At 46.7% G+C, this 25,716-nt stretch overlaps 1 protein-coding gene across 2 annotated transcripts in view; it reads left to right on the top strand.

Annotated features, from left to right (window-relative positions):
• Window positions 1-25,716, top strand: part of FER1L6 (fer-1 like family member 6) — a 141,988-nt gene that overhangs the window by 95,183 nt on the left and 21,089 nt on the right. For both annotated transcript variants that reach the window (XM_084864814.1, XM_084864813.1), the window contains exons 21-32: window positions 1,138-1,272; window positions 5,181-5,330; window positions 11,134-11,244; window positions 11,472-11,633; window positions 12,779-12,959; window positions 13,873-14,090; window positions 15,563-15,685; window positions 16,610-16,649; window positions 18,112-18,227; window positions 19,478-19,609; window positions 20,778-20,903; window positions 24,513-24,640. In XM_084864814.1, coding sequence (XP_084720940.1) covers window positions 1,138-1,272; window positions 5,181-5,330; window positions 11,134-11,244; window positions 11,472-11,633; window positions 12,779-12,959; window positions 13,873-14,090; window positions 15,563-15,685; window positions 16,610-16,649; window positions 18,112-18,227; window positions 19,478-19,609; window positions 20,778-20,903; window positions 24,513-24,640 — 1,622 coding nt within the window. The remainder of the gene's footprint in view (window positions 1-1,137; window positions 1,273-5,180; window positions 5,331-11,133; window positions 11,245-11,471; window positions 11,634-12,778; window positions 12,960-13,872; window positions 14,091-15,562; window positions 15,686-16,609; window positions 16,650-18,111; window positions 18,228-19,477; window positions 19,610-20,777; window positions 20,904-24,512; window positions 24,641-25,716) is intronic.

Below are 25,716 nucleotides of genomic sequence, written 5' to 3'. Positions count from 1 at the left end.
CTTAAAATAGGGCTATTGTGAAGAAGCAGAGTTAAGAGAATAGGTGATTGATGAATGGTGGCCATTACGTTGGTTGATGTTAGGAAGGCTGACATTTCTTCCCAAAGTGAGGCCGTGATCTGGGTGACGGGTGAGATTGCATTTTGATTTATGACACGCAGACCGGGATATTAATGTGAACCAGCAGTGTGTCCTCTTCCCCTGCGCCTGTGGGGTGTCTGCTCTGTGCCGGGCCCCATGCTGGGCTCAGGAGAGCAGGATGGGGGGGAGGGGGAGAGAGGGGGCGCAGGGAGGGTGGAACCAGCCCCTGGCCTGCATTCTGTGTGATCTGGTTGTGGAGATAGGCAGTACTCCGGACAGACAGCTACCCTGTGATAAACCCTGAATTGCTGGACCTCCAAGAGGCGCTGAAGAGAGGGCTTAGCTCTGTCTAGGAGGGAAGTCAAGAGACACCTCAGAAGGAAGTGACTCCATTCTAAAGAATGAGCATGAAAACAAGAAGAGTGCAGAATGCTCTGCTTCCTGTCCTGAGAGAGAGGATTTGATTAATAAAATTGTATTTGCTCGCAAGTGAAGTATCGCCAGATATCCCCCACCCTCAGTTTGCCCTTCCATAAAATGGAGATAATATTAGCGTTTGCTTGGTAAGGTTGAAGGAGTTTGGCAGTCTGGTACCAGAGTTCCAGGTCAAATCTCAGTTCTGCCACTTGTTGGCTCTTGACAAGTGAGCCTCAGTTTCCTGGCCTGTGATATGAATGGATTACTGGGTGCACCTCCCAGAGGCAGTGCGTGTGAAGGGCAGCGGCTGGCACAGACTGAGTGCTCAGTGAAGGGCAGCTGGTCTTATTACAGCTCTCCTGAGAGGATGGAGTTGAAATGACGTATTAAATGCTTAGGGTATTGAACATAGGGCTCTACCCCTGAAACTTGTTTAAGCGTCTGCAGGGCAGGGATCTTTTCATCCACAGCATCTAGCACTAAAAGTGCATCGGTTTACATTGTCCGGTGAACGTGGAGTGAGCAGTGATGAGGAGGATGTGTTCTCTTTGCCATTCATAGGTATCCATTGAATGCTCCTCAGAACCCTCACACCCTGGCTGAGTGAGCTTTCACTTTTCTTTCCGCCCCACCTTCCAGGTCATTTCGCAGACCCTCTCCCCGACCTGGAACCAGATGCTGCTGTTCAATGACCTGGTGCTGCACGGAGACCACAAGGAGCTGGAGGCGTCCCCGCCCTTGGTGGTGGTGGAGCTGTATGACAGCGATGCGGTGGTGAGCGGCCCAGGACAGTGCTGACTGCGCTTTGTTTTACTTACGTTATTTAACCAGCCTGCTACTGCTCAGGACCCAGACGGGCCTGGCGGCAGTGCCCACCCGGGGAAAGCAGTGAATTTGCAGAACCAGGAAAATGGGTGGTGACCATTTGCTGCACTAAAGGGTTTTTCACTTAGAGTTCCCTTTACATTGCAGTTATAATAGGATCCGGGTCACAGAGCTTCGGTTGTCACACACGGGTTCAGGAATAAGATACTTTATAGCGCAACCCCCCATGTGTGCCCAGCCCCAGCTGGTTCCATGTCCCATTGCTGCATAATGACAATGTCCATGCCTTTTGAAAACAGGAGGTGTTTACTGATCTCGCCTGGCTGGAAGGGAATGGATGGGTATCGTCACCAATTCAGCCTTTGGAGCTGGGTCTTTATTTTTTTTTCTTGGCTGTTACTTCCGAAACCTGCAACAATGCATTCATTCTATCCCATTTTTGTTATGATGGTGACCAGACCTCTTCCTCTCCAAAGATGCTTGTGTTCTGAAACATTGATAGATTCAAAATTACTGGAGATTTTTAAAAAATAACAAATCAAGTCTTCTTTTTAAATTGAGAAGTCTAAAATGAAAGACAATGTTTATTTGCTGTCTCTACCTCCTTGGGAAGTTGCAGAAGCACAAATATATTAAATACAACAGCTGTTCCTAAAAGTTTCTTCACCTCAGAGCATCCTGGCAGCTGTGACCTTGATCCAAGGTCAGGAGGAAATTAGGATGGGAAAATTGTAGAAGGTGAGCAGGCACCTTAGAGAGCACAGACTGCCCTCTTGCTTCCTAGAGAAGGAAAAGGAGACCCAGAAAGGTCAAATGCCTTGTTCAAGGTCACAGCTAGCTGGAGGCAGAGGCAGAACTGGAACCTAACCTTCTGAGCCTACTCTTTCTGTACCTACATGTGGTCATGGCTGGTATGACCATGGTTTTAGAAACACATACTCTACTTCCCATTCCTCTTTCTCCTCTTTCTCCTCTCCCTCCTCCTCCTCCTTTATCTCTATCTCTGGCTCCCCCAGCTGAAAGTTGGAGCTAGATGTATATATTTATGGAATGTGAGTTCTACTCTTGGGAGTATAGTATAGATTTTCTGTAGAGACAGCCATAAAACACACACCTTTTCAATTTGGTTCCTAACAGCATGGTCCTAATCCTAAGTAATTTTATTTGGAGACCAGTCACAACAATCAGCATCTCTGGAAGCTCCCCTAAGCCAGCCCACTCCACGGGTTGCCCTTGGCTGCCTTTGCTGTTCCCACTCCTTCTGGATCTCTCTTCTGTGCTCTCAGGCCCCACCCCAAGCCACCCCCTTTATGGAAAAACAAGCTTCCGTTCTCCCATCTAAAAGAAAAAGAAACGTAGGAGAGAGAAAACTCCAGTGCGTTTTGCACTTTCCTCCTGGAGAGATGCACACGGACATGCAGATTCTGTTTGCACCTCAGGCTGCAGCTGCCCGGGGCCCCCATCCTGCAGGGACAGCCCGATTGTGAGATTCTGACTCTGCCACACGTGCAATTTCAGTCTAGAACTTTCTCTGCTTCCTCTGGGCCTTGTGCTCTCACTGAGGTCTTCTGGCTGTCTAGGAAATGAGTTCATAATTTGCAAATTTGTTGCTTGGGCTTATGTCTACTCTTTTGTTTCCAGGACCAATTTTAATTCTTCTAAGCTAGATCATGGGCAAAATAAGTATACGGCACAGCATCTCAGCTGCCCTACCTGTACCCAGATTAGAAACAGGTCTGACCCTTCCCATCAGATACCAGCAGGCAACTCTGCTTCTGAGTGTGGCTGAACTAACCCCCATTTCCACCTCACCCAGGCAGGCTTCCTCCTACAGCCAACAAGCCACGTGCTGGTTCATGAGTCCCAAGGCAACGAAGCCCTGCAACTGCTCAAACCCAGCCCCAGCCCCAGAAGGGCGTGTGGGCACTGTCCTTGGACTTCAGAAGTCATTAACCCAACAGCTTTCACTCCATAAACATGTACCCAGTGCCTACCCTGTGCCAGGGGACACAGCAATGAATAAAACAGGTAACGCTGCCTGCATGGAGCTTACATTCCAGGAGGTCCTGAGACAAACAGCAAGCAAAGAGCCCCAGGCTCTGGCCCCAGGCTGCTCCCGGGGGAGTGTGGGCCCAAGTTCCTGGGAGCAGGTGTGGAAAGAGCAGGAGATGGTGCCATCTAATAGTTCTTAAACTCCAAAATTACATATAAAAACCAGAAGCCTCGTTCAAGCTGGCCGGGGAGGGACCGCGGTGGGAGGTTGACCGCTGGCCCCCAAGAAGGAAGTCTGCCCTCAGCTCCCCTGGGAAAGGGGCCGCTTCCGCCATCACCCACCCCTGGTTCCCTGCCTCAGCCGTGGCCCGGAGGCCCCTACAGGGTCGGGAGAGGAGGCTACAGTTGCTGGGGCCAGGCTCAGAAGGAACGGATGCTGAAGCCACACAGTTCCCCATCTCCCTCCTCCTTCCCTCACTACTGTGGGAGGCCCCCAGGGGAAGGACAGGATGGGAGCGAGATAAACCCTTGTGTTGAGGGCTTTCAATAGATTGCAGTGAGGGAGCTTCTCTGCCACATACGAAACCCTGACCCAGAAGCAGGTCTCTACGAATGGTTTAGCCAATGGGGGCCGCCAGCTGGGGGGAGGGGCAGTGGGAGGTTGGCTGTAGGAGTGCACTGACCACCAGGGGGCAGCTCCTGTGTTGATGTCTGCCCCCTGGTGGTCAGTGCATATCATAGCAACTGGTCAACCAGTCATTCCAGTCGACAGGTTGTAAGGGTCTCTTAGGCCACATGTGTCAAACACAAGGCCCGCGGGCCAAATCCAGCCCGCCAGGCCTTGCAATGTGGCCCGCACCGCGCTGTCATCACTGCACTCCGCTGTCAGTTTATGACATTGTCAGTTTATGACTGTTCAGTAAACCATTCGGCCCGTGATTTAGGCTGGATTTTAGATTTTGGCCCCTTCTCTGATTGAGTTCGACACCCCTATCTTAGGCTATTATATATATATATTAACACCCGCTTTTACTACCAAAAAAAATAGGGTAGAACTGCTCTGTTACTTAAGCATATTGACCTTTATCATAATCATCATCTTACCATGAGTTGAGCACTCATTGTATACCAGTCACTGCAAAGCACATACATCATCAACCGTCATGGCCTTATTAACAGATAGTAGTTTGAATTACATTTTAGGCATAAGGCTAAGAAAAGGTTGAGTGAAATGGCCCAAGGCCATAGGGTTGCCAGACTCCAAAGCTCACATTCCTGCCCACAATAGTTTCCTGCCCTGGAGAGCTTGTCGAGTGTTTGGTACCACCTTATTTCTCCTTTTCCCCTCCAAGGTTACCCTAGGTGATTATTATTTTATATATATATATTTTTTTTATTTCAGAAAGGAAGGGAGAAGGAGAGAGAGAGAGAAAGAGAGAGAAAAACATCAGTGATGAAAGAGAACCACTGATTGGCTGTCTCCTGCACACCCTCTTTTGGGCCTGGAACCCTGGGCATGCACCCAACTGGGAATTGAACCGTGACCTTCTGCTTCATAGTCAAAGCTCAACCACTGAGCCACACTGACTGGGCTCCCTAGATGACTATTTTAACTTTATGCCACTTTGCTCTCTATGCTGAGGAGAGGGAACCCCTAAGATAGTCTTGGGCCAGGGAATCCTTAAGGTGACCCTCTTAGAGTTCTCCCCGGGAGCCCAGTCTTTGGAAAGGTGTGTGAGGGCAGCAGAAAGAGGGAGATACTGAGGCTGATGGTTTTGTGAAGATTATTTATAAAATTGTGCTGATGCAGCTCAGGAACAGTTAGGTGGCAGTCAGGGCCAAAAGTCACTTCTTTTCTACCATAGGGAAAGCCGGAATACTTGGGAGCCACGGTGGCTGCTCCTGTTGTGAAGCTAGCCGACCAGGACTACGAGGCGCCCAGGCTGAGCTATCACCCCATCTTCTGTGGGAACCTCTCTGGAGGGGACCTCCTTGCTGTGTTTGAGCTGTTACAGGTGAGTGAGGTGGAGGTGACACCTGCACTGGTCATCGTCTATCCAGTCCACTTGGCCGGGGAAGTGGCCTCCCTGGAAGGGCACGTCCTTGGAACATGTCTGGTCCCTCCCTGTTGTCCTCGGTCTGGACGTGTCTCCTTTTGGGGATCTTGCAGGTGCCACCCAAGAACAGACTACTCCCAGCACCCCTGCGCTAGAAGGTAGAATCCCAGGATGGACTGTTCTTACGGGTTCAGCCAACAGTGCTTGAACAGCCCTCTGTACAAGTTCTTGAGCAGCCTGTGGGCCATGAGAGGGTAGCAAAGAGGAAGGGAACAAACATTTGTGGGGCTTATCATGTGCCAGCATTGAATTTGCTGCCTCACTTGCCTTTCACCACACCAGACCGCCCTCCGACCTGCTGAGATAGGAATGGGGATATTCTGATTCCCATTTCACAGGTAGTACACACACAGCAAATTACAATCTGTACACCTGAAACTTATATTACTGTTATTACCCAATGTTTCCCCGATACATTTAATTTTTAAAAATATATATTTTTATTGATTTCAGAGAGGAAGAGATATGGAGAGTTAGAAACATAAATGATGAGAGAGATCATTGATCAGTTGCCTCCTGCACAACTCCTACTGGGGATTGAGCTCACAACCCAGGCAGGTGCTCTGACTGAGAATTGAACCATAACTTCCTGGTTCATAGGTTGATGCTCACCCACTGAGCCACATCAGCAGGTAAAAAAAAAAAAGGAAGCTGAAAAGCTGAGGCTCAAGGTTAATTGAATTGGATTCAGTTAACCGCTCTTTTCATTACATGAAGCTTCCTGGAGTGCTATGAGTGTGAGTCCCTAGTCGGTCACTGAGGGCCTGACCTCCTACCCCTTCAGGTCTTCTGAGGGCTCTGGCTCTCTCCATTCCATGTCCGCCTCTTCCCTGCCCTCCCTCCTCCACGCTGAGCAGAGAGGTGAAACCCTGCTGCCTGCTGACAGCTGAGTTAATAGAGGAAGCATTGTCAGAGGCGAGCAGCCTAAGAGAGGAAATTCATTAGGGTTCCATTAGGACTTCTCATTTGATTACTTGTTCAAAAAGTAATTTGATCATCAGAGCAGCTGTCTGCCTGTGGATCTCGTACATGCTGAGAGACAGGAGCTAGAAATGCCTTCGTCTGTCTCCCGCTGCTCTCCATTCTCATCTGCGCGATGCCTACTCAGCCTCTCCATCTCCTTTTCTGAAACACTCCCTCATCTCAGGAGAAGGATTTAGTACCTTGGTGTTCCAATGCCCCAAACGGAATTCATGATCTCTATTTCCTATCCCTGCCTAAGCTAGCTGCCTCCTCCCCAACCCTGTCATCCCGTCCTGGCTCATGGCCCTCCTCTTCTCCCAGACTCTGCCTTGAAAATTCAGACTCAGCTTTAATTCTCCCCTCTGGACCTGGAGCCAGGCCACACCCTTCCTTGGACAGCTTCCCTCTCCCCTGTTCTCACAGACCCTGCTTCCCCTCAGGACTGCTGCGTTGGCCTCTTTTCCTGGTATTTCAGCCTCTTTCCTGCCCTTTTCTTATTCATTTTATCCTCCATGGTCCTTCCAGAACACGAGTGGACACACCACTCTCCTCTTCAGAAATCATAGTGGCTCCCTGCTGCTTATTATCTCCAGAAACATTTCCCCAAGTCTGCTTTTTTTTAACACCAAACGCAGTCCCTCCAAATAAGGGAAATGAAATTTGGCAACTGCCTGAGATTATGTCCCTCGTGGGGATTGGAAATGCCCATTACCATGGTGAGGACTCTGAGAAGATCTAGGATCTTCCAAAGGTTTTTGACTATGAAACTTTTCTTTTTTCTTTGCATAATAACTCTTTATAGTTGTTCATGAAAAGGAAATCTGCCCCATAGGAAATTATAGGTTGGCATTTAAATTCTCCCCAAATTTGGCTTCAAGCTGTTTTTCAGCCTCACATCTCAACATAGCACTCTACACACACTATGGCCTCTTTGTGCCAGGCTACTCTGAGTCAGGCGGTTACCCCATCGGAAATGTCTCCCACTGCCCACCCCAACCTCCACACTCCACCTCCCTTTTAGGGAAAAGGTCATCAAATTCAGGACCAGAGATGCCTCCTCCGGGAAGCTTTCCCCACCCCCGCCTCAGCCAATTGCTTTCTTCCACCCTCCAGCACGCTGCCTCTTTCCTGTGTAATTCGGGCTGTGGGAAGGCCGTTTGTTCACATGTATGATCCTGACAGTGATGATTCCCTGACTTGTGCACCCTAGATCCCATCCCAGCCCTGCAGGGGGCCCTCTTTGGGGGTCCTGATATTTTGTTGGGATGTTACAACAATCTGGCTTTGGGGCTAGCTTATCCTGCCCACCCCTGATGCTTACCATTTTGCCTTTATAACAATTCTTCATCTTTCCCTGGCCCTGTGCACCGAGACACTACACACCATGTACTTTTATAAACCAGCAGCTGCCCCATTTCACTGTGAAAGCATTTCAGCTTCGCTGGGAGCAAAGCCGTTTAATCTCTACCACGCAGTGAGCTTCGCAGCTTGTGTTGAACGCTAAGGACATCTTTCAAGCCCCCGTGGAACAAAGCTTCGCCAGGCCGACATTTCAGCAGCCCCGGGATGAGCAAACAGACATGGGGAGCTTTGTAAAAACCACCCGGAGCACCGTCCTCTGCCCCATCCCAGCTGTTCTGTGTCTTTACCTCGGGGGCTCACGGGGCAGTTAGCTTTCTCAGTGAGGTGGTGGTTTGCAGGCAAATTGCTCACCTCTTCACTGCCAGGCAGCACCGGCAATGCATCCTCATTATTTCTCAGCTCCCCTATCTGGTCTGGCTCGTTCTGCACCTTCATTGTCTTGAGCCTGTTTGGCATTCGCGGTATCCGCTGTCTGCTTTTTTCTGAGCTTTCTTATAATTGAATTGACCACATCTGCCCTTGCCAACTAGAATATGCCTGTGAAAAAGAAAGGGTGACATATTTGTGCTTTGCAGGTTGTGGTGAGCAATTAGGCTTTGTCGGGCATATGGAACTAACGTGTCAGGCAGCCAATAAACATTTATTATGAGCCCATTGGATATGGAATGCCAATTGTGGGACTGAGAGAATGAAATGAAGTAAACAAACACCTCCTCTGGGCCAGACAAACACCCTCCCAGCCCCCGTTAGGAGAAACTCCTTCCCCAAAACAATGCTTCGTAGAACATCTGACTTCCAAGGCACTCAAAGATCATCGGGCCCAATATCAAAGGCCCAGAGAGGGAAAGAAACTCATGCAGGGTCACACAGCAGAGCTTGGTGTCCAGGCTCAGTCATGAGTTTCTGCACTAAGCTTTTAGAGAGGACATGCTACGTTCCAAGGCCTGAAGAGTAGGAGAACGGCCCCAGTGGCTGGGACCAAATCAGGGACAGCTTCTTGAAAGATACCTGTGTTGAGCCATATCTTGAAGGCAGTGCTTGGTGGCCTGCACAAGGGAGGACGACCCTTTCTATGTCCTTCGTGTGAGATTTTATTAAAGCAGTAGAGGCCCAGTGCCTGAAATTCATGCACTTGGAGGGGAGAGGGAGGTCCCCCCAGCCCAGCATGTGCCCTTTCACAGTGTGGGAGCCCCGAGATCGATCGCCCCAAAGAGGTAGGCCCCACCCACCCATCTGGGGCTTCTCAATGGATTGCCCCAAAGAGGTAGGCCAGAGCCTCAGGACCTGACTTGGAGCCTCGAGACCCTGGCCTTACCGTGCTGAGCTGCGGGACCTATCTCTGCACACATAGCTTCAAGCCCCTACCCACCCACAAATATACACAGCCCTGTCCACCCATGTATGTCCACTGCACCCACAGCCTCCTGGTAATCACTCGTTACAGCATGAAGGTGTCACAGCGTGAGGACGTTACGACCACATAGGCTTTTATTAATAGGACTAGAGGCCCGATGCACAGATTTGTGCACAATGAAAGGAAATTAATTTGAAGGTGGCCAGCAGGATGGAACTGGGTGAGATGGGCCAAACAAGCCCTGGAACCAATCTCCCATAGTCCCTTCCCAGCTGGCAGCACCTGGCACGGTGCCAGGGCTTGAAGGGTGCCTGCGGAGTGAGCGGGGTCACTCTGGCAGGTGGGGTCCCTCGGCCTGGCCTGAAGGAATTGGGCCGAAGCCAGCAGTCTGACATTCCCCAAGGGGCCCTAGAGTACGAGAGGGCACTCTGTAAAGTTGCTGTCGTTGGCAGCTCCTGTGCTGAGCATCTGCCCCTGGGTGATCACTGCATGTCATGGCCGGTTGCTTAGGCTTTTATATATATAGACGATTGTCCTCCTGCAGTTTGGTTAACTCCAAGTGCACAGGAAATGACATATTTTCATCCTTAGAGACCTGCCTCTAAAAGATTTCATTTTCTGTTTTCACTGATCGGGCGTGGTTTCTACTTGATTAACCTGGAATCTCTGTAGCAACATGGAGGATAGTTAAGTCTCAAAGGGTCAGCTTCGATCTGAGCCCCTTCCCCAGTTCATTGCTGGAGTTTCGATGTCGTTTTATCAGGTCGCAAGGAGCTACCCTATTTCCCCGAAAATAAGACCGTGTCTTATATTAATTTTTCTCCCAAAGTTGCGCTAGGTCTTATTTTCAGGGGATGTCTTATCTTTCCATGCGCTAGGTCTTATTTTCGGAGGATGTCTTATTTTTGGGGAAACACGGTAGCTATTTTCTTCCTCCACCCCCGTCTTACGAAGAGCTCATTAACCTATTGGCTTTGTGGCACATTGTTAAATGCTCACTAAATGAGCACTTGCAAACGAATGCACTTGCCAGTTAATAGATAAGTGTGGTAAAATGCATCATCTTGGTTACATTTTAAGCTGGAAACATTGTCTTTGCTAACTGTTTTTATGGAGGAAAGGGTTTTAATCAATTACATAATTTGGCTGGTGGTGATAACAGGTGAATGAGGGAAAAAATAAAAAAAATAAAAGAAAGCAACTCAGATTCATCAGTGAGCTACATGTAGTATCTCACGGGGTGGGACAGTCCCAGAAATATCTTCTTTCCCTCGTTCTCCATTTTCATCAATGACTAAGTCCAGCTACACGTAAAACATGCATGCCATTCCTCGCCATCCTCACTGACACGTCCAGGTCCCAGCATTCATCAGCTCCTGCCTAGATTGTTACCCAGCCCGGCAATCACCAACCTTTCAGACCTCACAGACCACCAGGGGTCCACGGACCACTGGTTGGCGACCACTGATCCAGCCTGTCTGTAAGTGAGGTTGGGCGAGGAATTAAAGGATTTTAATTATGAGAATGCCTTTCTACTGAAATGAGATCTGTCTGCCTATGCATACCTTCTATTCATGGCTCATTTTTTATTTTTCAATTTACAGTCGACATACACTATTATATTAGTTCCAGGCATGCAGCATAGTGAATAGATATTTATATAACTTATGATGTGACCACCCTAATAAGTGTAGTACCAAACTGACTGCATGGTTATTACAGTGTTACTGACTGTATTCCCTATGCTGTACTCTATATCCCTATGGCTGTTTTTATAACTGCCACTTTGTACTTCTTAAATCCTTCCGAGAAAGACAAACACCATATGATTTCAGTTATAAGTGGAATCTAGAAAATAAAATAAAAGAACAATCAAAACAGAAACAGACTCATAGATTCAGAGAACAACTTGACAGTTGCCCGATGGGAACAGGGTTGGGGGCTGGGTGAAAAACGACTGTTTTACCGAGGAGGTCCTTGCCTGTCCTTGATCTTCTAACCAGCACTTGTTCTTTGTGGTAGGTCCCTCCATCCGGGCTGGAAGGGCTGCCTCCCATTGACCCACCAGACGTCACCCAGATCTACCCAGTTCCTGCCAGCATTCGGCCAGTGCTGAGTAAATACCGAGTGGAGGTAGGCGCAGGGAAGGGCCGAGTCAATCTTTGGGATTAAAGGGCAGTTGTGCGTTGCACGAGGGGAATTGTGGGGTGGGAAGGAGACATAGGTGATCAGATGGGCCCTTGAGTTGCTGCTCAGTCCTTTCCCAGAAGAACATACTGTAGTTCCCAGGCAGCCCGCGGACCTCCTTGATGGCTCCTCCCTGGGCCTTGGAGTGACAGCTCTGCCGGTCCTCTCCTCAGGTTCTCTTCTGGGGAGTCCGAGAGATGAAGAAGGTGCAGCTGCTCTCGGTGGATCGTCCTCAGGTTCTCATCGAGTGCGGGGGACGAGGAGTCAAGTCCTGCGTGATCCAGAGCTACAAGAATAACCCGAACTTCAGCATCCAGGCAGACGCTTTCGAAGTGGTGCGTGCATCTCGTTCCCTACCTGGTCCTGCCCTTCATTCTCGCAGGTGGATTGTCTTGGGGAGATGTTTTGGAGATTGGACTGTCCCCCACCTGCAAGGAAGGACAGTCTAACTTAGTGAAAAGCCATTCAGAATGAGATAAAACAGACTTTCGCTGATGTTTGGTTTGGTTTGGAAGGTTCCAGGTTTGATCATACAGTCGATCAAATCGGGTTAGCAGTGGTCCCCAAAGTGCAGCCCCGCCCGCTTCATCCGCTTCAGCATCAGCATCACCTGGACCTTTAGAAACACAGATGCTCAGGTCCCACCCACAGCTGCAGAACCAGAGACTGCTGGGGGCTGGGACCCAGATAGTTCTGGCTTAACAAACCCTTTGTTACATATCAAAGTTTGAGAACCACTGGCTGAGAACATACCCTCACAAAACTCATTTTAATAGATTTTTAAAATGTATTTATGCAGAAAACAGCAGTTGTTTATATGTGAACTTATGCTTTCTCTAGCGTGACTTTTTTTTTTTTTTTAGCATCTGTCTTTTTGTTTCAGTATTTCAACATACCTTTTTGTGCTCTGATTTGGAGCTAATTGTGAGGAGTTTGCTTTGTCCAGCCCAGTGGATGCCAATGGACACATATGCTGAATCAGCAAAGATTAGGAAGAAAGAATGTGCATCTGTGTGCAAACATTTCACGCTGAGCTTTGCTGAGCCTTGGGGGAGGGGGTGGAGGAGCACCAGGGAAACAGGTGGGCCCCTCACCCGCAGCTCCATTTGGAATGGCTCCCTTTGTGTCTTGGGCCGGGTACACATCTCTTTGAGATGAGAGCTCTGGTGAATGATGACAAAATGAGACGATTGACAGCTACTGCCATTGGAAGTGTGGGATTTTTTGCAGTTTAAGCCCCGGATGAACTGTTGGTGCCACTCTTCCCATTTTGGGTCATCACTCCGAGGCTTGGGAAGGCACTGCTCTGGACTTCCAGCAAGCTGCCGGGGTGGCCTGGAAGGAGAGAATGACAGGACAGGGTCAGAGGGAGGAAGGGTGTCAGGCTTACGTTGGACCTGCCTCCAGACAGGTCAGCAGGGCGCCACAGCCAGGCTCAGCCCAGGCAGTGCCCTGACCCCGTGCTGGCCTCTCCCCGCAGGAGCTGCCTGAGAACGAGCTGCTGCACCCGCCCCTGAGCATCTGCGTGGTGGACTGGAGGGCTTTCGGGAGGAGCACCCTGGTGGGCACCTACACCATCAACTGCTTGAAGCAGTTCCTGTGTAAACCCAGGGAGCCCCTCACCCACTCCTCACAGGTGGACGGAACCCCAGCTGGGCAAGGTAGGACGCTCCCCTCGGTTCTGGGGCTGTGGACCCCGATGGGACCCTCACAAAGATGCCCCCGCCCCCTGGTCAACTGGATCTTTCTGAAGAATTTGGTCCTTAAGTGCCACCTCTGCTTCGTTAGTTGCCAGATTCTTGCTTTAAGAATGGCATCAGGGTCAACTCCTCTGAGAACTCTTCCTCAAGCTTCCACCCACCCACACTTCCTGACATCTGCTTGATGCTACTTTAATTTGGTCTGTTTCAGATCTCAGGTGCACAGAGTTGAATTAATTACATTTCTCAGTTCATGATGTACAATTATCATCAATCTGTTCAAAGCTGTTCATTATACCCACCATCCCCCGTGCCTTATTCCCATCCCCATTTCCACTCCCCTCCCTACTGTAGGCCCCACACCACCAATTCTTGTAAAATGTAAATCCACTTTATAAATAAAATGGTTATGAAATGGTACCAGAACCTTCCTTTGGTTTTCTACTCTTTCCACTCAAACTGTGTTTTAAGATATGCCCATACTGCTGTGTGTACATTAGCTTGTTACCATGCCCACTGCACCTACCTCATTTTGCTTTTCCTTTTCCATTATGTTAGACTCCAGGCTGCCTTCAACTCCCCACTTCCACAGACAAAGCTGTGATAAATGACCTCTATTCATTAAAATTACTCTGAGGATCAATAATAAGTGTGGCCATTTATTGATTAGCTATTAGGCATCAAATGCCTTACATCCTGATCTCATTTATGGCCCCAGTGACATGGGCATTTTCACTGCCATCTTGTCAATAAGGAAACAGGTTCAGAGATGGTAGGAACTTGCCATATTTGCATCCAGAGCTGCCAGTGTTGGGTCCCTGAAATGACCTCCCATTTTCCCCAACCTGATGTGCTTTCATTTTGCTTATTTCAGATTCGCTAATAGCCACTGAGCCCTCTGAGCCCCTCAGCTCCTCCAAGGACCCCTCAACAGATCACATCTATGTGGACGTTGAGCCACCTCCCACAGTGGTGCCTGATTCTGCCCAGGTTCAGCAGGCTAGTAAGGTTGACATCCCTGACTCATCCCCTATGCTGGCAGCTGAACACCCACCTGCAGCCCAGGAGCCACCACAGGACGGAAAAGCTAAGGTCAGAATCCAATCCCTCTTTGTATTTACAAGGCTCATTTGAGTATATATGGGAGGCTCTAGTTACTAATCCTCCCACCTACTAGCTGTGTGACCATGAGCAAGCAACTTCACATTTCTGAGCATCAGTTTCCTCATCTGTAAAATGAGGACATTGATACTCACTTTACAGCACTGTTATAGAGTCAGACACGTCAACATATATGAAATTAAAGTGCCAGTCAAACAGAACAGTAATATTTAACTGAACAGAAACTTTTGTCAATTTATTCACTTGGAAAGACAATGGTTTCATATATAGGACTAATCCCCAGATATTTAGAACCGACTTTGTACAAGGGCATGTGGGACAAAAATATATGTCTTCTGGACTCTAAAGAGAAGTGAGAATTCTCATCCCCAGGTAGCTAAGATTCTGGAAGGGGAGATGGACACATTAACAAAGAACCATAAGCCAAGGATGGAATTTATCTTTCTATGCCATAAACTTAAGTATAATAGCCTGGGCATCAATTGACTTGAAGGAGGCAGTTTAAGAAAGTCCTAAGAGATGGCTTGCCCAGCAAATGGTAAAGGCTGAAATAGAAAGCAGAATAACGTAGATTAGTGGATGTTTGCTCAGGCTGTTCCCATGTCATCCAGCGTGACCCTCTATGACACCTCGAGAGGCCCTCTGTCTCCCACCAGCATGGCACCTGCCACTTTAAGTTAAAAAGCTCAGTTTAAGTGTTTGTTGTTACCATAAAACTGTAGGCCTCACTGGGTCAAAAGTAGTTTTTTAAACATCTTTGCATTCCCTGCATTTGATAGAGTGCCTGGCACAACACAGGTAGGGACTCAAGAGAAGTCCAAGAGAGTGAACGGATATTGGGTACATGATGTGTTTGCAAAGATAGCCTCTCCAATGGGACAGCTGTCTTCTCCAGCAAATATGGCCTTTCTGCCAAACATGTACCACTACCTCTCCTACCCCTCATTTACGTTTAGGTGGCATTTATTTGTACCCATTCATATCAGAAATGATGCGAAAGGAGAATTGTCTGTATTATGTCACTTAATCCTCACGACAGTGAAGTAGGCAGGTATTATTGTCACAAATATAAATTAATTGCTTAATGACGTATAACCCAGATCTATAATGCCCTGTCCACTATACCACATAGTATCATAAGTCAATCTCCCCTCCTGAACAGTAAGCCTTCCAAAGGTGGGGGCTGCATCCACTTCCCCAAAGTCAAGCACAGTATCTCACATCTGTTCAATAAATGCTTGCCTGTTCAATAAATGAATGAATAGACAGATTATTAAGCTTTCACTTATTGAAGTGGTACAGAGAGCTGCAACCACAAAACCTGCCAACACCTCCATCCGCCTCCCAGAGTGCATCTTTCTTTTCAGGAAATAAGTCAGCCACCAGCAGCTCCATGCAGTTCCATGGGGCCTAACTAACAATCCATCCTCATCTTTTGCCAGGACGCCAGGAAACCTTCCCGGAGGTCTACCAAAAGGAGAAAGAGGACCATAGCAGACGAATCTGCTGAAAATGTCATTGACTGGTGGTCCAAGTACTATGCCTCCCTGAAGAAAGCACAGAAGGTAGAGACTACCCTGGTGGTGACCATCAAGGGACTCGATAAACAAGTTGTCTCTTCCACTACCTTCCCAATTCCACATTATCCCCTCTTTTAAATCCACTGTAGGTAGGCCCTACTCTGTGAATTGCAGAAGGGTTCAAAGCCTGGAAGGACCAGGGGCCCAGAATTGCTAATAGCCACCCTCTGGCTGGAGCTGACCCTAGGACACCAGCTCTGTGGTAAAATGCTGGAAGGGTATTCAGCTTAGTGGCTGAATTTTGTAAGACATCTCATCTCCAAGTAAGAAAGGAAAAGAAGATTAGTCAGATATCACCATATGCAGTTGAATAGAAAGTCTTCTGATTCTCGAGTTTGGAAAGATCATAGTTTCTTCATCTAGGGACATCTATGGAGAGTGATATGTAGTTAAATAAGCAAACCAAGTGTTAGTCCCTGCCTCCAACCTCCCTCCTTTTGTTGCAATGGACACACATTTCTGGTGAGTGCTCAGCCCTTTCCCCTTTCTCTGACAACCCACCCAGGCACTGGAACCAACCCAACAACCTAACATGCCAGTGAGTAAACTCAGCTGCAGACTGTGGTGATCAGATGGAAGATACTTCAGGGAGGTGGGAAAATAGGGGGAGCAGGGCTGTTTTCCAGAGAAGGCTGCACATGGAGGACAAGGGAGTCTGCTGCTTGGTGGCCCTGTTCTAGGAAGTGTGGGCACCTTTTCTCTAGATCAGGGCATTTCACTGCCCTTGGGTCTCGGGTCTATACAGCGAGGCTTCATTTGGGGGTTAACTTCAGGACTGTTTGCATACTCTTAAAATGGATCTCTGAGAATGCAGAGGGCTGAGATAATTGAATTAGAACTTTTAGCAAGTCAGGATTAATAAATGAGGCACGGTGGTGTCAGTAATCTGATCTCTATCTTTTCTCAAAGGAAAAGGAGAAAAATTCCAAAGAGAAAAAAGACAATACAGGTAAGTAGTTGTTCTGAGAAGCATTTAAACATAGAATAAGGCCATTGGGGAGTTATTAAATGGAAGCAATGGGAGGTACAGTGGAGTTGTATTCCCTAATTTCCCAGGTGAGGAAACAGTCTCAGTAAGAGGACAGTGCTTTAAGAAGGTCATGTAGCTGATTTGAGCTGGACTGGGACCAGCTCCCAGGTCTCCTAACTCTAGTTCAGCGCTGAAACCAACCCTTTGGCTCATGTCCCTCATTGAGAATCTGAGTGTAGAAACAGCAGAGTAAAAATAGAAGTGAGCTGGGGTGACAGGCCAAAATCAACATGATAAACTTTAATAGAGGTGACCTGGACTTAGCTTCCCAAACTCAGTTTACATGGATTGGATGGATGTGGTTTGGCGGAAATAAATGAAAGAGGCCTGGGATTAGAAATGACCTCAAACTCCATTCAAGCCAAAGAAGGTCTTGGCCTACAAACAACCGTAACACCAAGTGTCCAATACTCAGTTTCAGGTAACACCGATGGAAGCGGGAGAACTAGAGTCAGGCTCTTCCTCAGACCACTCCTAATTAGCATATGCCATTCTAAGACCATCTCATGACATAGCAGTACTGGCTTCATTTTGCAGATGGTAAAACAGAGGTACAAAGAGGTTATGCAACTTGCCCAAGTTCACACAGCTAGAATCTAGCAGAGCAGAAGTCTGTCTCAGGCAGTTTATTTCTAGAGCCTGCTCCTAAAAAATTACTGAGCAATCTCTCTAACTACATTTGTAACTTTGTGCAAGACCCTTAACATATTTGAGCCCCGGGTTATTAAACTAGATCAGTAGTCGGCAAACTCATTAGTTCACAGAGCAAATATCAACAGTACAATGATTGAAATTTCTTTTGAGAGCCAAATTTTTTAAACTTAAACTTTTTCTAACGCCACTTCTTCAAAATAGACTCGTCCAGGCCGTGGTATTTTGTGGAAGAGCCACACTCAAGGGGCCAAAGAGCCACATGTGGCTCTCGAGCCACAGTTTGCTGACCATGGAATTATATGAATCTCAAATTCATAAGCAGATCTGAGAGGGAATATTACTCAGAGCTTTGGAGTCAGTCCATTCTGGGTCTGTTCTTTGTTAGTTGGATGACTGAGAAAATTATCTCCCTACTTCTCTCCCCCCCCCCCCCACACACACATCCCCTCTATGCCTTGTTTAAGGAGTTCTTATGTGTACCAGGACAGGCCAGCACACTGTCTGGCCCCAGAGGACCTGGTGGCATTGCTTTACTATGTGAGTGGCATCTCCCCCAGTTCTGTAATGCACAGACTATAGCAGTGTTCCCTACAGCGAAATGTTACTATTTCTTTTTGAAAAGAAGTGTCAGGACACATGCCAGACAAAGGGAAAGAGAGAGCTTAACTTTGTTTCTTCTCATCTCAGCAGCTGTGAGAATCTAACAATTTCCACTAAATATCCACAGGTGCAAAACCAGATGAGGTCGTGGTGAATATAGAAGATGGCCCGAAGAAAAAGAAAGACAAACTGCTCAAGAAGAAGCCCAAAGAAGATGAAATCCCCAACCTGGCCACCTTGAAGGTGTGTGGGCACAGCCATCGCCACCATGGAAGGGGTGGGAAGCTCAGAAAGGGGTCCTGTTGGTGCTTCAGTCAATCCTAGTGATGTCTGTCTGAACTAACTTACTTTGTCTTCATTAAAATCACCAATGCAGAGAAATGAAGTTTAACAAGCATGTAAGCAAAGACAATGGAACTTGCTAATTTTCTATTTTCTACATCCTCCTGTTAGAAAGGGGCCTACCTTACATTGGTTAGCCTGCATCCAGCAAGGTCATTGACAGTGCATGCGTCCCCTTGGCTCACCTCTTAAAGCTTGTCATCATCATACAGATGTGTACATACTCAAATTAGCAGGAGTTTTAACTCTAACTGAAGTCAGTTCCATCAGACCTATTTTAACGTTAGCCAGAGGCTATTAGCTAGAGGCATATTGGTGAATATGAAAACTAGGAGTATGAAAATTATGTATCTCAATAACAAAATTAGATAAAGAATTTTGATAGAAAATGTGAATAATTTATTTAATTATATTACCAAACTTAAATTCAGTTTTGCATTTCTAAAGTGTATATATAATTTCCCACTTGGAAAACTCATGTCTAAATGTATTTTAATAAAAATAAAACATTTCAGCTCTAGCTGGTTTGGCTCAGTGGATAGGCATTAGCCTGCAGACTGAAGGGTCTTGGGTTCAATTCTGATCGAGGGCACATGGCTGGGTTGCAGGCTCGATCCCCAGTAGGAGGTGTGCAGGAGGCAGCCAATCAATAATTCTCTCTCAGCATTGATCTTTCCATCTCTCTGTCCCTCTCCCTTTCTCTCTGAAATCAATAAAAATATTTAAAAATATATATGTATTTCATCACTTTATATATGTTAAGAATTAGATACTTAAGAAGCATATATTGACTGGAATGACCTCAAAATATGATAGTCTATATCAAAAAAGCCAAAGACATCAATTAACTATTAAAAAGTTTGTCATGTTTATACTTTTAGATTATATTTTTTAAATTTTGGTTTAGCTATACATTTCTTGGAATTTCAAAGTTTATCAAAAAGTTTTATAAATTTTGGAGGGGTTGTCAGATCCAAGAATGCTGATTCCGTCATATTTCTTATTTTGCTAAAGATAATTAACAGCAGCCTCTAGATTTTTCCAAGGGATGGCTATCAAGTCTAGCTTTGGAGAATCTTGGCATTTTCCATTAAATTGATCTTGAGCCTTCTTTCCTTTGTCTGAGCACACTCTCCCTCTTCTCCCTAAAGATATATGATGGTGACCTCGAGAGTGAGTTCAGCAATTTTGAAGACTGGGTGAAAACCTTTGAGCTCTTCAGGGGCAAGTCTACAGAAGATGACCATGGCCTTGATGGAGACCGAGTCATAGGAAAATTTAAGGCAAGTTCCAGAGTTAACTCTTTTATTTGATCCTTCTGTCCATAAATGTCAGATACGGATCAATTCTACTGATAGGATTGTGATGTGGGATGTGTATAAGGAAAGTCCTGCATCTTATACAGGACCCAGCCCCAGTCTTTTGAGACACTTGCTTCATGGGCAGTGAAGGGGGTTGGAAGTCAGACTAGTGGGATATCTGGAGAGAGAGTTGTTACCCTAAAGAATCACTGAATTTTGCCTGGTTGGCATGGCTCAATGGTTGAGCATCGACCTATGAACCAGGAGGTCATGGTTTGATTCCTGGTCAGGACACATGCCTCGGTTGCTGGCCCAGTATGGGGTGTGCAGGAAGCAATCAATCAATGATTTTCTCTCATCATTGATGTTTCTATCTCTCTTTTCCCCTTCCTCTTTGAAATCGATAAAAACATATTTTAAAAAATAATCACTGTCAATTGGGAAAAGAAAAGGAAACATATGTACTACTATTTTTAATACCTTAAACAACAATAAAAAAAATAATCACTGTACTTTACTTTGTTCTTTCATCCCTGACCTACCAAATGTATAAGTTAAATGAACCCACCAGTTGGATGATTAAACTAATCAAACAACACAAACGCTTCACCTGGCAGAGGTACAGTGTCAGCAACACAGAGTAGTAGTTCACACTAGGAACCTACTGTGTGCTGGGCCCTTTACATGCAGTGTCATGTGTTGGAAATAACATAAGTATCACAGTCTGCCCATGTGGATTTTGATCCTGGTTATAATGCTAACTGGCTTCATGATCTTGAGCAGTACGTGGCCACTCTGAGTCTCTGTTACAGCCTAAAAATGGAATTCCTGCAGTCAGGATTGAATGAGATAACAGGAGAAAGCACTGGCTCAGCTCCCACATGCCAAAGGTGCTCCCATCTGACACTCCTATTCATGCTCCTCACATAACAGCCCTGTAGGGAGGTGCTCCTCTGCCAACACCAATTCACTGCTGTGCCGTGAAGAAGCTCAGATGCAGGCAGGCCGCGTGAACCTCTGAGGACACTCAGAGGGCAAGGGCAGTGCTCCTGTTTGCCCCCCAACTGTGCTCAGTTTCCCAGTGTTGTGCCCTCTGTGGCTTTTGGTTGGACATGACCCTCTCGTTTCAATGGGTGTTTTGTGTTTCCAGGGCTCTTTCTGCATTTACAAAAGCCCCGAGGATTCCAGCACTGAGGACAACGGGCAGCTGAGAATCCAGCAAGGGATTCCACCCAACCACCCCGTCAAAGTCATGATCCGGGTGTACATTGTGGCGGTGAGCAGCCCTTGTTTACTCTGAGGGGCTTAGTCTGCTCAGACTGCCATTCAAAACACCACCGACTGGGTCACCTAAACGACAGGCATTTATTTTCTCACAGTTCTGGAGGCTGGGAGCAGTGACCAAGGTGCCATCCGGGTTGGTTTCTGAGGAAGCCTCTCTCCCTGGCTTGTAGGTGGCCACCTTCTGGCTGTGTCCTCACATGGCCTTTCACCTGTGTGCAAGAGAGAGAAAGAGAGGGGGGGCGGTATCTGGTGTCACTCCCTCTTCTTATAAGGCCATTAGTCTTGATGGATTAGGGCACCACCCTTAGGGCTCCTTTAGCCTTAATTGCCTCCCTAAATGCTCCATCTCCAAGTACAGTCACACTGGGGGTTAGGGCTTCCTCGTGTGAATTTTGAGAGAACACAGTTCTTCCACAACAGGGTGTGAAGCTTGGTTGGCAACGTGGACATCTACGTGCTGGCTTTCCAGGCTTTATGTGTGCAGCTTTATTTGCTCCCTGGGTTTGCCTGCTAACTGGGAAGGAAGTCAAATAGGCTGGAAGCTCCCAGGCAAGACTGTTAGAAAGACAAACAGGGCAGCTGCCACTGTGAAGTCCTCCCCAAAACCCCCCTAGGGTTTCTGCACTGTGGCAGTCAGAAATGTCATGTTGAGTGTATTTCCGAGAAAAACATTCTCTGCCCTACTTTTTGAATATGCAAGCACTAAGCTTTAATTGTGAAACGGTGGGGGCTGATTGCCAGGAAGCTCAGGGCCAAGTCTGATTCTCAATCCAAGCAGTTGTCTGTGGTTCATGGGTCTGTTTTCATCTCCTGAACTTGGAATTGATTTCCATAATCTTATTTGATTGCGGTAGTCTTATTTTATTAACTCTCTGCTGGCATTGCCTGCATCCTTTTTTAAAAACATAAAGGAAGCATAAAACAAAAATGAATTCTTCTTTGTGCTAAGGGAGGACTAAGTTTCTCCTTTCCATTGTACCACTCACATGTTTCCTTCATCATCATTGCCACAACCACCACGTATGTGCCAAGTGTGTTCTAATTACTAGCGATTTCGGGATGAGAAGCACTTGTAAAGAGTCACTAGCAATGCTGGGTAATCCATTCTAAACACCCACCCATAGGATAGTTTAGACTAATATTTTCTAAATTTTGTTCTGGAGGTCACTCATGTCTTGGGAGAGATAATTTCTTGGAAACCGACTGTGGGTACAAATAAATTTGAGAAATGGTGCATATAATAATTTTTCCCTTCACCAACTCCTGAGGTCCACAAGGCTCATTAGCACATTCAAGGCTCTGAGAATTACAGAAGCAAAGAAATCTATTTAACTGTCGAATCTTTAACAGCATCCTCTAAACTTATTGCCCCACACTTTTTTTCCTCTCTATAGAAAACCCTGCAGAACTATGGTTCTCTGGGTCCAATTTGGGGCAACCCAGAAATAGAGGGTACGAGCAGAACAAGAAAGGAGAAAGATTTTGGACCACAGAGATGGGGGAAGGAACATTATGTATTGATTCATTCAGCAAACATCCACAACCCATCCAGTACCCTAGACAAAGGCCAGGAATGCATATCGGCTTCCCGCTCAGGAAACTGTGGAGGAGGGAGGGCTTAGGCTGGAACTGGAGGACAAGCAGGACTTGGCCAAGTGAAGAGCAGGGGTGGCGGCCCTGGGTTGCAGGATGTAGGATAAATTCACTGCAATTGTGGACAGTATATGCTTTCCATGGACATTTCTAGTAATAGTGATCATGCGATTTGCTCTCTCACACTAAGATTTTATCGATTAACTACATAAGCTAATTAGAAATCCTTTCATTTGCCCGACCATTGTGACTCAGTGGTTGAGCGTCGACCTATGAGCCAGGAGGTCACAGTTTGATTCCCGATCAGGGCACATGCTCGGGTTGCAGGCTGGATCCCTAGTGGGGGACATGTAGGAAGCAGCCGATCAATGGTTCTCTATCATCATTGATGTTTCCATCTCCCCCCTTTTTCTCCCTCTCTGAAATCAATAAAAAGAATATTTAAAAAAAAAATTTTCATTTAATAAAACACCAACAAAGTAAAAATACTACTACTTAGAAGTTGCATTAAAAAGAAAAATTTCTCCTCCTCTGCAATTCCACCCCCAGAGATAACTTACTCTCACATGTATATACAAATAAATCCATATATATTTCCACTCGTCTACAGCTCCTCCCCAGCATTTATTTAACAGAATCCTGCTTGATACCTTATGTATTGATTTCTTATTTTCTTTTCTTAGCGAGTAACACAACTGGAAATTTTCCCAGATCAGTATATACAGGTCTTTCTAACCCTTCTTAGTTGCCATCTAGCATTTTTCTGAATTAATGTTAGCATCCATTTAGTCATCCTTGCAACAAATATTAAGAAGATTGTATTCGAGGTCCTGGAGATAATATAATGAACAAGACAGACAGTAGCCTTGCTCTCTTGGAGATTACATACTAGCTGGAGGTGGTGAGTGATTAAGAATGTATTAAATAGAAACAAAGAGTCAGGAAACTAAGATGAAAGTCAGAGATAACTGCTACGAGGATATTAAAATTGGGTGATGTGATGAAGGGACCATTTTGGATTAAGTTTCCCCTTAAGTAATTGACATGTAGATTGTCTACAAATGTGGCTATTAAGCATGCTCTCATGAACCTCCTTGAAAATGTAGCTCTGTGTGCTCATGCCATCCCATCTGTAGGATAGAGTCCTGACTATGGATTGTTTCTCACTCAGCTCTCATCTCTCCATCTTTTCAGCATCATTCCTCACTGGCCCCCTGCCCCCACTTTCTCTCAGAAAATGTTTGCTGCCCTAGCTGGTTGGCTCAGTTGGTTGGAGTGACATCCTGTACAAAAGGTTGTGGGTTCGATTCCCAGTCAGGGCACATACCTAGATTATTGGTTCTATCTCTAGTCAGGGCGCATATGGGAGGCAACCGATTGATTGATGTTTCTTTTCTTATATTGATGTATGTTCTCTCTCTCTCTCTCTCTCTCTCTCTCTCTCTCTCTCTCTCTCAAATCAATAAAAACATATCCTTAGATGGGGATTAAAAAAAAAAAGTGTTTGCTTATTATGGTTTATTGCCCAGCTTCTCTGGAGTCAGACTCACTCTGAGAAACAGATTATCGATCAGCCAGTGCTAAATGCAAGACTGATGGGGTCATGGACTCAGTCAAACCAGAGCCCACTGCTTCTGGGCTCTGGTTTGACAGACCTCAGACTGCTCATCCAGAACCAGAACTCAAATGCATGCCTCTGCCTCCTGGCCCAGGAAATTCCTCATCACTCTGCACCAAGCGCTGCTTTCCCCAGGGAGACAACTCCCGAGAACGTTGAACTTCAGCAAAGCTGATAGCTCTTAACAGCAACGTGGGGAGGTTCTTAGCCTTGGCTGCACACTAGAGTCATCTGAGGAGCTTCTAAAAAGCCCAAAGCCCAGGGCCAAGCAAGTCAGGACACCTGGGGATGGGAGCCGGGCATCTGTGTATTTTAAACTGTCTGGGGATCCCAGTGAGCAGCCAGCGGTGGGAACCACTGGACCAAGGGCATGTCCTCTCTTGCCCCCAGGCATTTAATCTTAGCCCAGCTGATCCAGACGGCAAAGCGGATCCCTACATTGTGGTCAAGCTTGGCAAAACGGAAATCAAGGACCGAGACAAATACATCCCCAAGCAGCTGAACCCAGTGTTTGGAAGGTCAGTGGCCATCTGGATGGGGTCGCTCCTGCTGTGCATCTGTGGGAGAGCTGGGGGGCTTAACCTCTCTGGTCCTGGGTTTCCTCATCATAAAGCAGCAAGTGACTTGACTCTCAGGCATCTTTAGGAGATTAAATGTATGGAATCTCACTGTAGTCTTTGCTGCAGGATGTCTGAGTACATGGTGTGTGTCTGAGTACATGGTGGCAGGAGGTTAGATGCTAACTTCTGCTTTGTGGAGAAAGGCCAAATTCTTTGGTCCCTTCAGGTATAAGATGGTACATGGTGATCCTCACCCCTATGGTTCTCCAATAATGATTTTCTTAGATCTTCATCTCTCCTAGATTCAGCCTCCTGCATTTGGACAGGGAGGTATCCTTTCTGCAAACATGGCAACCAAGGCCCAGAGAGGCTCATTCAGTGAAGGAGAAGGGGCCACAGCTTTGGTCTTGTCTCCTGCCAAAGGGATGTGCCCATCATATCATTTGCAGCTCATTTGAGGTGACCCCCAAGTAAGAAGGCTGAACTGTGTCCCCCACTGTGCTTTGTTTCCCCGCACAGTGTGTTAAGAAGCATCACATGTGTGATGTTGGGTGAACCAGGCTCTCCCCTGTTCACAGAAACCCTACCACCCCCATTTGTCTGCGGACGGGTGGGCTGCACATTCGTGTTCCCTGCTTGAGTTGGTGCCCCTGATTGCTGTTAACTTTGGAGGCAAGCAAATGAGGTTTCATTCTACCACAAACAGGCTGTGTAACTTTATGCGGGTGGCTTAACCTCTCTGATCCTGGTTTTCCTCATCATAAAGCAACAACAGTGACTTGACTCTCAGGCGTCTTTAGGAGATTAAATGTATAGAATCCCACTGTAGTCTTTGCTAGCCCGTAAGAGATATTCAAAACACATACCCTTCTTCTCTCAATAATCATTTCAGCAACGGATATATGTTAAGTGTATTTAATTTCCTTGTTTCCCGAGTAACAGGAGAGTGGGGTGAACACTCCATCAGCCTTATTTAAATTCACTTCCACATTTTCAGTGTCTTCGGACCCCCTGACATTTGATGAGCACCAAAC

The sequence above is a fragment of the Pipistrellus hanaki genome, assembly GCF_964339955.1.
Source record: "Pipistrellus hanaki genome assembly, chromosome: 17".
NCBI classification, from domain to species: Eukaryota; Metazoa; Chordata; class Mammalia; order Chiroptera; family Vespertilionidae; genus Pipistrellus; species Pipistrellus hanaki.
Note: the sequence above shows the minus strand (reverse complement) of the source record. Positions and strands in the feature narration are given on the sequence as shown.